The sequence below is a fragment of the Mastigoproctus giganteus genome, chromosome 3, assembly GCF_048544385.1.
Source record: "Mastigoproctus giganteus isolate SK-2022 chromosome 3, ASM4854438v1, whole genome shotgun sequence".
Taxonomy (NCBI): domain Eukaryota; kingdom Metazoa; phylum Arthropoda; class Arachnida; order Uropygi; family Thelyphonidae; genus Mastigoproctus; species Mastigoproctus giganteus.
This window is the reverse complement of record NC_143577.1, coordinates 59382332-59394300: the sequence shown is the minus strand read 5'-3', so window position 1 is coordinate 59394300 and position 11969 is coordinate 59382332. Positions and strand designations below refer to the sequence as shown.

The 11969-nt window shown below is 35.8% G+C and overlaps 1 protein-coding gene across 1 annotated transcript in view; it reads right to left on the bottom strand.

Annotated features, from left to right (window-relative positions):
- Positions 1-322: 322 nt before the first annotated feature.
- The window catches only part of LOC150088044 (gamma-aminobutyric acid receptor subunit beta-like), a 239974-nt gene continuing 228327 nt past the window's right edge, over positions 323-11969 (bottom strand). Inside the window, exon 9 of the mRNA XM_090369302.1 lies at positions 323-1602. Coding sequence (XP_090225428.1) covers positions 1237-1602 — 366 coding nt within the window. The 3' untranslated portion in view covers positions 323-1236. The remainder of the gene's footprint in view (positions 1603-11969) is intronic.

The window sequence follows — 11969 nt, the reverse complement described above, 5'->3', positions numbered from 1 at the left end:
TTACTCCCCGTTTAAAATTTTCCAAATCCAGATGTCTGATGAAGCCACCATTTCGTTGCCTGAATAAAATTCAACGTTGTAATAAATAGTTAAATATGAAGCTATCTCAAAAATGCTAAAGTATTTGTAAATAAATGAATGCCAATTTAATAAAAGATAAATATACGGAGAGATAATAAACACAAACACAACTTTAAAGTCCTGTACACTATTTTTATTGATAAATTTTGATTGTTTAAGAACAGCACTTTATACAAACAGAATAATTCTCGAAATGAATGAGTTTCTATTTTAATATAACAAATTCTTTAACTTAGGCTACAATAAATCAAGACAAATTACAGTGTGTAATTTTGGCAATTAAATAATGTGAGGGATTGTTAAACTCGTCACTAAATTAAGCGAAAACATTTTAGGCGCTAATAATCCCTTCAGTAAATCAGTGCATGTGCTGTTTAAATATAACTCCTGGACTTTGTTACACCCCTCTTCTTGCACAAACTTTGGCAACAGTTACACCGCAGTGGAAGAAGCGAATCGATGCATTTATATGATTGACTGTATACAGCAGTGGCGGTGAAGTTTTCTTGAACTGTACAATTCTTACCGAACTTCCCTCGGAGATAAGACCACCCAATTACTTAATTACCATTTGAAACATAGCAGGGCAGACTTCTATTTGTGAGTGTGTGTGTGTAGTGAGAAAGTTTTCGAACTTTTTATTCTTTACTTTTATTGGATTTAAAATATTTTTTCGGCTCAAAGAGAAAAGGGGATCGTTATTGTTAGTGGCTAAAAGAAGAAACAAAGAAAAAAAAATTAAAAGCCAAACCAGCAGCCCAGATAAATTGATGCAGTTCGGCTCTGTGAGCAAACCATAGAGCCAAGATCGTTCGTCAAAGCGCCTGTTTGATGGACGGCACTGCATCCAAGGACATTTACAGTTAAGAAGGAAGAAAGGAAAGAGAGAAAAAGTAAAGGAGTCACTACAATCTGCCGCTAGAGGTTTCGCCATTGCCATTATTTACCGGTTTTTGAGCGTCTTTCACCAGCTGCCATGATGTCTGCACAAGTCCTGCGGGAAATAACGCCACTATCGAAGACTTCGATAGGATTAGAACCGCGCCATGTTCTACCCGAATAACCAAGTAGTCGCATCCCCCATCTTTACCGACGAATGCCAGGATGAATGCTTTCAAATCCCTCAAGAACTGTTTTCTAGAGTAGTTCCCTTTATTATAGTACGTAGAAGCACCAGTAGATGGCGTTAAACACAAGGAACGATACCGGGAACACTACACGAGAATACTTATCGATTTTGTTAACGTCCTTGATTTTTGGCATGGAAGCACGCAGTGCGCTTGCTCCCCTTTTGATGCTCTGCAGTACGCGTGGCTTCCGTTGGCCTGAATACTCGGATCGTCCTCGTCTATTGTATCCGCGGGGGGAACAAGGTACACGCGGTCCCATGTTGCTCATCCGGAACGATGGCGGGAATCTTGCCTCTCCTTCGCTGGTTGCATTTCCGAAGCCTTTGTGCCTGTTCCTCAGACATGGAATAGGGGACATCCTTACGTCTTGCAATTCAATTATTTCTTCGTTCTATCAAAATAAAAGAAGCATCGAATAAGCGAAATAAGAGCAAGCGGAACAGAAAAAAAAAAAAACTTACCAAGTTTCCAAGTTCGTTGTTTAAGAATAGGAAGGAACTATTTCTTTGAAATGGAATCACTGAAAGAGAAAAGCTACATATAAAGAGTAGTGTGCTGATAACATTTTACACTTGACTTCTCATTCAGGGAATCGACAGTAGATAATGTTTCGGAATAGAAAATAACGAAGAATTATTAATTGGTGAATATACCCTATTACTGAGTAGAGTAAGTCCTTAATAAAAGATGGAAACCATTTCAATTATTAAAAAATCCCTCATAGTTGCTAATGTGTTTATTAAAAGTTTATAAAAAAATTAAGGGAAATAATTATTTATTTCATGATTAATTAAAATAATTTTTCTTTCATAATTAAAATTTTATATTGAATTTGCGTTATCCACCCAATTTATTTATTTATATAATCTATTAGCTATATAATAAGTTAGATTAATATTAAAGCTCTAAGATTTAATTAGATCATTAGATCCAACGTCATTTGGAAATTGTTTGCGAAGAAGATGGTTTTCACAATTTAAATAAATAAATCTTTATTGTATTCACAATTTTCCAACGCCAGAGATTAACATCTGCATCTTCATACAATATCTCCAGGTTAATGGGGGAAGCCTTGGGGTTCGCCACAACAACACATACAATATCTCCAATCTTTAGAAGTCCTAAGTTCACGAAGAACTCTTGTTTCTGCCAAATATTTACATGTTTCTTCAAACATAAATGTTTGAAGCTGAACTCTGCTGTAAACTTCACTGCATTCTTATCTTTTGCAGCAACACAAACGCAAGTATAGTGGAAACAGTATTTATGGAATACTTTAAGCAAAAGAAACAGCTAAGAGGCAAACATTTCTTTTCCACTAATGTTGAAACAAAAAAGGTATTCTTATTCAAACAAAAACTATTTCTATTCAAACTAGTGCTTCAATATTTATTGTAACGGTTTGTATTAAAAGGAAGGTCACATTAAAACAAGATTCTATTTGCAGCAATTGAGTAGTTATTTTCTTTTTTTTCCAATCACGTATATGTTTGTTTGTTTTCTTAAGATAAAAACAACCTGCACACACCAATCGAAGTACTAAGTTTGGAGCATCAATGTGATGCCTTGTTTAGTCCCTTGTGTTCCTGGTGGTTAAGAAAGCGACTCCGCTATCTTCTTGTCTAGGGATTTTGTTTCCCGTAACACTTTGAGTTAGAGTCGGGTTTCTTCCCCGGAGAATTCGGAACATCACTCAGGCTTTTTGGATTTCCTATTATACAAGTTTCTTGGCCCAAGAATACGGATATCAGAGTAGACATACTAAGAAGTATTAAGCAGAAACTTTAGATCCTTCGATTCTTACACTTTGCAATAATGGAAAAGAAAAAAAAAATGGCAGGCGTTATAAAGAAACGTGTTGACATTTTTAGACTTATCTCGCTTTCTGAAAACATTAACCCTAACACCGGGTATGGAGCCAAGGCTGGAAGATTACTTTCACCTATTGACAAAGCCCACTGATTGTTACTGGAGGAGAAGCAGCAGTGCTATCAAAGGCTTTTAAATCCGATACGGCTATCTACAGTACACCATCTGTGTTATTATTTCTAAAAAAACAAAACAAAAATGTGTCAAAGTCCTTCGAAGGTCGTTTTTAGATAGCCTATTTTTTTCAGGTGAAATGAAATGAAATTATCTTCTATTTCCTTGCAGATTTTAATTTAAAATATACCTTTATGTTTTCAGTTGTAATTCACGGTAACTGATAAGCAAAGAATTGTTTTCATTCTTCGATATAAAAAAGTGCCCCAACCAGCACCTATCAAAATCTTATCACTAAATATGTAAAGAATGTTTCTATTATTTTACAGGTGGAAATAAAATTTGCAGACCTCTTTCCTATTCACAAGTCCTGTGACATGCCGAATTGAACCAGCATTAGGCAATAAATTCCAAGTCCAAGTTCCTAGACGATTAAGCCTGTTATAAAGGTTGTAAAAACACTATTCGGAAAACAATATATTAAATGACACTTTAGTTGAGAGAAAGCAAATGATATCGAGCCATTCGCTTTTCTCTCTCTCAACAAAAGTAATAACTGTATTGTCAATATAGTTAGTTAAAGCTAAGAGTACAGTTAAAGCTCTGTTGAGAGTAGTGCAATACCAGGGAAACTCGTTATAAAGGTAAGTTGGTCCTCCTGTGAAATTTAAGATTATTGCATTATCCATGCAGTTTAAATCCTGCTTCCTCAAAAATAGAGGAAAGGACAAGATAATCATTATAAATGTTTACAGATATCAATAAGTTCTGTTGTTCGTGCTTAATATTTATGGAAATGTGCTCTATTAAAACTGCTCAACCACTACGTATAACTCGCTAAAATCTGGAAAGTTTTAAAAGCCAGCACATTTTAAAGAGTTTACTATATAAGGAAATAAAGATAAAACAAGAACAAATCGAAAATAACCGTGAAATGTAAAATTTAGTAATTCTACTCAATTATTTGCAAATGTTTATTTTATATAAAAGCTCCCTATGGCCTACTTGCCAAACGAATGCCCTGATTTTTGAGTTTGTATCGATTATTCAGATAACGTTTTTTTGGGTGTGTATTTTTCAACATACTCTAGGGTTACATCAACAAATTTTAGTACAGAATATTTGTTATAAAATTTATAATTTTAAAATGTCTCTCTCATGGTTCCAAATTGCCACTTTAATCTTTACATAAAAACGAGCATCTTGTCATATTTTAAAGCGCTTGCATGTGTGTTTCTTTTTTCTTTTAATATTTACTAGCTGCTGAATTTGGAAGAAGAAATATTGCTTTCAATATACGATACTACAGTGCGACCCGGGGTAAAGACTAAATGACTCGCTCAGACATAAATCTTAAAGTTCAGTGTGCCATTGGAAGTGAAGGATTATGACACCTCCGCCTACTCAGCTTTGTGAGTTATAACCCCCAGTATAAAACATTCCACTTTATACAGCGGGTCACGCAACAGAACAGGACGCTGTGGAATGAATTTCATTATACACAAGAGTAACGTTCGCCAGCAAGGATTTCTTTCTTTCTTTATTTATTTTTTGTTAGTAATGGCTCTAAAAAGTTGGCTCGAAAAGCGGATTTTATCTTTAGGAAAATACCGATGCTTGGCAAAGGAAAAAACCGAGAATAAACAGGCGCTGGTATAATCGGCTTGCTTTTCTTTTACATAATTAACTAAAGCGCCTGAATGACACTGTATCGACTAAATGGACTACAGGAACAAAAGTCATTAAAAAATCGCTTTATTGGATTTAAACAGCCTTTTGTGTTACTGAAGAACGCTATTTAATCAAAGCAGCGAGTTCTTTCGTTTTTGTGTAAACAATGATTTTTAGCCAGTTCATACGCTTGCGATGATTGGAAGAGAAAGAAAGCGAGAGAGAGAGAGAGAGAGAGAGAGAGAGTGAGAGAGAGAGGAGGTATTGTTTGTTGTATACGTGGTATTCGCGTTGAATATACAAGTATAGGTTCACCATCGATTCTATTTTAGGCCCTGAAAAATTTCCGGTTGCTTCAATTGTCTGCATGTTTCGAATTTTCGCTTTCAAAGGGATGGTTTAAGAAGATTTGAAAGTAAGCGCTAACGGAAAACTAAAATTAAATCAGAAGTGCACAAATTAGTAAATAAATAAGCACACCTTCTCTTTCGCCCCTTTTAGCTGTTTTGTAGCATTGTGGGTTGTTGTTCGTGGGTGCGTAATAGCTTGTCTGTTTTTAGTTACCATGGTAACCTGTGCCATAGCGGCTTCCTATTTCCACAAGATGGCATGCATAAACCTAACAGCGTCGCGCAAAGATACCGGATCTTTTTGACGTCACGACTTGCAGATGTTTACAAGTTGCTATCGTCTCTCGTACACAATGAAATGAAAGCGCCAATTTACATCAATAAGGAGAGAATGCATTAAATCAACTAAAACATTTGTCATCCACTGAATTCTGGAACTGATTAGCTGATTAACTCCTCTGGTGCAGCAGCTTGAAGGTAACCACTTGGTGGAAGTCGAAGTGAAATAATATAAATACAGAACAATTTTTGTGTGAGGTAAATATGGTGAAGCTGGAGCAACAGCGTCCTGTCTGTTGTGAGATTGTTTAGCGTTTTGAAAATAAAAACTTAATAAATCACAAAAGTGTCTGCATTTCTTTCTATAGATCAGGAATTATGCATTTCTGAGGAAAGTTTTCTGCAGACGCAGAAGTCTTTCTTCTGTAATTTGAACGAATTATTTCTGTTTTGAAACCCTTTGACTACGAAAACTGCTATTGAAAACGTTAGCGAGAAACAGTGAAGAAATTCTTGGATTTCATTTTAAAAAACTGTAAGATAACACAAACAAACGTTCAGCAAATATAAAACTGCAATTTACCCGTATACTGGTATAACCTCGGGCTACGGCAGGCTAGCCATCCTAGGCTATCGACGATACAGTTCTGTTGTTGTTGTAGTAGCGTTTTAAGTGCATGAGCGAATTAAACCATATTGCGATGTATGTATTATAACTGCACAAGGATAAGTTCATGGGACGAATTTAGTGTTGTGCAGGCTGAAATACCCAGAATAACTGAAGGGAATAAAATCCAAATTCCTCCACTGAGATCGGCTAACTATAGTCCCGATTGAAGAAGCCTTTAGAAATATTCCTCCAGTTTCCGACAGGATTCGAACCCAGATCATTCTAAACGAGTAACAGGTGGCGAAACCACGCTCTGTCAAGGAAGGATGCTAATAAATATGCTGTACGTGAACAGGTCACAATGGTTGGGGGAAACGGTACCCGTCCTCCATACACAAATCTGTGCAACATAGATTATAAAGTTATCCAAAATGTTATAGACAACGTCAAAGTGTTTTGGAATAGGTCATGCGATCAAAATTAATATTTATCACCATTTTGTTTTACAAAGTATTGATAATCTTCTGAAATATAACAAAATAAACCTCTTTCTTAGTTATTGGTGTTAGTGTTATTTTTTAGAGCACTCTATTTGTGGACTACATCTGATCAGTTCCTATATGGTGCTTAGTTAACTGACAATTAAATAAACATCATGCGCGTCATCATATGTATCAGTTTTTTAAATGGCCCTGTATAAACCTGTGTCGCAGGTTTATACAGGGTCATTTAATATAAAAGATCTCCTGTGTACATGCATGCGAGAGAGAATAACTTAATATTTTGCTGCCTCCTGGCGCGTGCTGATGTTTCGGTCATTGAACACGAAGTTCAGAATCTTCTCCGTTACATTCTGCATTCATATGAGCTCAGATGGCCAAGATCGAATTACAGCTGCTATGAAAGTTACTCCTACGTAGCGAGATTCTCGCTAAGAAACATCCACGGATTTGACGACCGCCAGTGCCGTCACTTCTGTATATCTGCCGTGTCAAGGGTGTACACTTCTAGTTGAGAAAAGACAGGGCGAACAGCAGCCATAATCCATTTTCAAGAGATGGGTGAGAAATTGTGAGACATTTTTCAACGTACAGTTTTTTTCTTCGGGTCATCCCCAGAAGAATATACATAATTAAGGCTCACGCTTCAGATTAAATTAATGTTTGAAAGAACGATAATATGTTTCGTTTTTGTTAGTCTCATTTCGAGGCGAAAAACAATGCTGAAAAGTAGCGTCCAAAAGCTTCAGTAGATTAGCAATCCGAGACACAGAAATTCGCCCACAATTACCCCAGACAATTACTCCCCATAAAAAAAAAAAATAACCGTAATTAGACCGATGGAAAAGATGAAGAAATTTTGATAGGTAATTATAATCCTTAAATAGGTCATTCAACTTCTCACCTTTTTATTATGAGCTGCAGATGAACTAAGAAATTAGAGGTACTCGCAAAATGCTAGAATACAAGGATCTTGCCATTTGCGCGACTTCACCACTAGCAGAAAAGTTTTGAGACCATAAACCGTTGACTGTAAACATGGAGGTCCTTGGCATAATTGAGACTTGCGTAATTTACTCCCCACATGTAGAAAGAAAAACAAAGTGAAGTGAAGGCTCGAAATGTGCAGTAATGCTATATATGCATTTGTCCGGAGAATTCATTGATATCATTTTCTAATCAACTTCAGTTTAAAAAATGGTTTCAAAACGAAAGACAGGCTAATTTCTTTGACTTTCACTTATGATCACTTTTCATTAGAAAAAAAATGTGTTTATTCTTTTCATCCAGTTGGTTTAATTTTTAATAGTGTTTGTCATTAAATTATTTAAAATCATTTTTTTATTCGTTTTCTTTATCTTGATGATGGGAAGGCACAAAGAACTGCTAAGGCTGTTATTCCATTTACTCACATGCACTATCTCTCTCTCTCTACATCGTAAGTGCCATTCGTAAAACGGAATTGCTTTTCGCGTGATGGTTGGAAAACATACGGGGTCGTAAAATGGACTTTGATTGGAGAAGAATGACCATCGAGAAGGAAGGTTTACAACTTTGCTTTCTTCGTACACTGCTGGTTAGAGACGCTATCTTGTATCCAGATATACGTTGTAGGAATAAGAAAGATAATTTAATTATTTTTTTATTGCCCAGCTCTAAATGTTCAGTAAGATGAGCATGGTTTTCAGCTTGAACTCTAGTGATTTGCAGTTGATCTACTAATCACTATAGTTAAAGACACTAAAGTCCTAGACCTTTCCTTCGACTGTACCTTATTACTAAAGATCCGTATTTAAGCACATTAGATGTCTAGCCACAGCCTCAAGGAGATTAAGTTTATAGCATACAGATAGCGTCCCCCTCGTTCTTTGTCTAATAGCTTCAGAGGAAATCAGATTTAATCATCCTTTCAGGTTATTACTGGATTAAGTGCATTATCATAAAACAGAACCAGTGTGCATGTTAAAAAATAAAAATATATATTGTCATATTAGGGTTACTCAAGGGCAGATTCATCCACATACGTGTATTAGGTACATAAATTGCCTGATGAAAAACCCAAATTTCAGATGGGAAAACAACCTTACTATCCTCGTTTGAGACCGACTAACTCATCCACAGAGTGAAAAAAAAGCCAATTAAGTTCATCGCGTCAGTGACGAGATTCGAACCCGAGCCTTGCCTTCCCGTGTGAGGAAGACTGTGAATATTACTACTGTCTATCCACAGGGACATATTAACCTTAATTAAGATGTGTCCGAGTAGTCTAGCCATTGCACAATAGTGTGTTTGAATTGACCATGGTGCGATTTCATTTGATTGCTAAATACAATTAATGATAATATTCTTATCAAGTATTTATTTATCTTACTTATATGGTTGTGCAGGAGTAAAAACAAAACATTTTTTTCATAAATGAATCTCGCTCGATGTATTAAACTTTGAGACAAGGAAAAAAAAAACTTGAATGTATACTGAGGCCAACGAACATCACTTTGAATTAACTTTGGATTGCTGTAAAATTTGATAAACGTTTTTCACACTATCATAGTTGCAGTATGTATTCAACTGACTTGTCGAATATTAAAAAGAAAGCCTCGCCTTGTCGAGAAAATATCATGAAATATAATCAGTGAGCTGACAAGAACTATTAGAATTATCTTTATAAGAGCAAAAACTCGAAAATCAAAAGATTAAATTTCAGCTATTGCTAATTACCAAATAAATATTTTTCCTGTAAACTACAAACACGACCCAATCAAAGAGTGTTAAATAAAAATACGCCAAAGACAACTGGTTTTAAATTTATCGATTTTCCTTCTTTTAGTTTTTGAAAGAAACAAATACGCAGAGAAAACTTTTAATCCCAGATTACAACAGGACAGAATCCTCGCTGCCGGATCTGATTACCTGTGTTGCTATGAACTTAAAATGGAAAAGAAAAATCTTCATAATAAAAGTGGGCATCGAAACAAAGGCAGTTTATCTTTTGGGAATTATTAAGAAAATAAAATTACTCTGGCAATCCTCGCTGACGAAAGGCATTAACACTTTCTCGTGAGAGGATTTAAACAGCGTTCGAACTGCACCTCTTGCTGCCAAACTTGGATAAGTCGTGTTTTTAGCGTGGAAAGGTAGGATATATTTTGTGAAGTTTTAATCGCAAGAAGAGAAGTTGTCAAATGGAAATTTAATTCCATCCACTGAAAGGTGATTTGTTCTTATTAATAATGAAAAGTCAGTGATGGCATGTCGAAGTATTTGACATTCCTACAGGGAATTCAGTTCGCAAAGAAGTCAACAAAACTTTGAGTAGACTCGACAAGTATAAGCAGTTATCTGAATCGTAAAGTATTCTGTTTGTCTCAGTCCGTAACTTTTAATTGATGTTTATTATAATTGGAGACTAATTTGTTTTCTTATAAGAATTTTGTCTTAGTGCTTTCAGAATATTTTTGTCTTGTTTAAATAATTCAGATAGTATAGGCATCGCATCACATTTTAAGTTCCTTCGATCAACAAATAACTTACCTGAACGGTTAAACACCCCTATGCTGTACTAAGCGAGTGTTTACCACAACTTCATCATGTGAAGTTCCCATAATGGGCACAGATGAACATTCGATTTCCGTATACCACTTTTAAGTCAGAATTATGGGCAAACTTTAACACCTCTAACTATAAACAGAGATCAGGTCATGAAGGTAAATGCATTTCTTAACCTATGCACGGCGAGACGTGTACACTTTAATCTTTAGCATTTGAATTGGGAAATACTAGTTGGAGCTCTTCGAAGTCCCTTAGCACCATTACAAACTCTAAATAAACTGACCAACTTCAACAGACTGTTATACTGTCACACATTGAGAACATTCTAAAGTGGTCTGGTCCTAAAGAGCTCACACACCAACCACACAGCAGCCACCCTTCAAACTCTCAAAAAATGCTAACGTGGTAAACATGACCAAGTTTTTGACCACTAACCAGAATAGCTGTAAAAATCTGCAGCATCGGAAGGGATTTGGCTGTTATCAAGAGATGGCTTTTGTCATTCCATGTAATAAAGACTTGGTGTTTCAACAAGCCAAACTAGTTAGTGTTACCATTTACTTGTTATACTGCTTTAAAATTTGTTTGCACTGATAAGATGGCACGATGATTCTTATAACAAATCTTCTCTTGATATCTGATATAAGAATCGCTGTTGTTCTTAGAACAATTATTAAATAATTTTATTATTGTCATAAATTTTACACAAAGAATCCTAACATTATTCTAAATGAATTATATTTAACAATAAAAAAATCCGGTCGGAGCTACCATTCCAAAATTATAGTGACGTTCCCATAGGAGCGTAAAAGGGAGTTGGGTTCTTAGTATTGAAACTGAACCCTTTCTTTGGTGTATATATATATATACACGAGTAAAACTGACAGAGAAAAGTATTAATAGGGCGTGAGATACAAATCTCCAGCAATATTAGAATCCGAATCTGTGAGTTCGATGAACATTTTCATTTCACCATTCATGTATTAGCAGCAATCAACTTGATAGAAGACATCTCAAAAACCAAAACTGAACTGCATAAAATGACTATGTATAGAACTGTATTGAAGGTTCAACAGTTTTTACATCTATCTAGCGGCATTTAATTATTTAAAAACAGACAGATTACACGAAAAAAAAACTTGTAATATGCTTGTTGTGAAAAATAACTTAACCCCTGTACTTTTCCAATGATCAAGAGCCAATAAGACCACCGGAAAATAGCATTGTAACTTACCAGCGTAACTTAAAATGTGTTTTTAATTTGTACATCTTGGCTGCATTTTCCTGAAAACTGTAGTAGTAGTAAGGCATGTGATGCAAGAAAGCAAAACTTATGTAGTATTAGACAAAAAAAAAACACACACACACACACACATTTCACACATCCATTCCCTCTAAACATGTAACCGGTTCCTCCTTGAATTTATTTAAGCTATCAACTTGTACAACGACATATGAAAGTTTGTTCCAGCAATCAACTACCCGCTGGGTAAAGGCAAATTTCTGAGCATCTGTTCTCTAACTCTTTCTTCAATTTGAATTTATGGCCCCTCAGGTTCGTAATCTCGGCAAGCGGAAGAATCCCACCAGAATTGAGCCTGCTCAACCAATTCAAGCCCTTATATACCTCAATCAGATCACCTCGCAGGTGTCTAGTCTCCAGACGCTGCAATTTGCAAAACTTAAGCCTTTCTTGGTAAGAAGACCCCTTCGTTCCCCTCACCAATCTTGTTTCCCCTCGCTATACTCGCTCATTCAGCTCTACATCCTTCCTAAAATGAGGCCTCCAGACATGTACGCAGTACTCAAGGCGGGA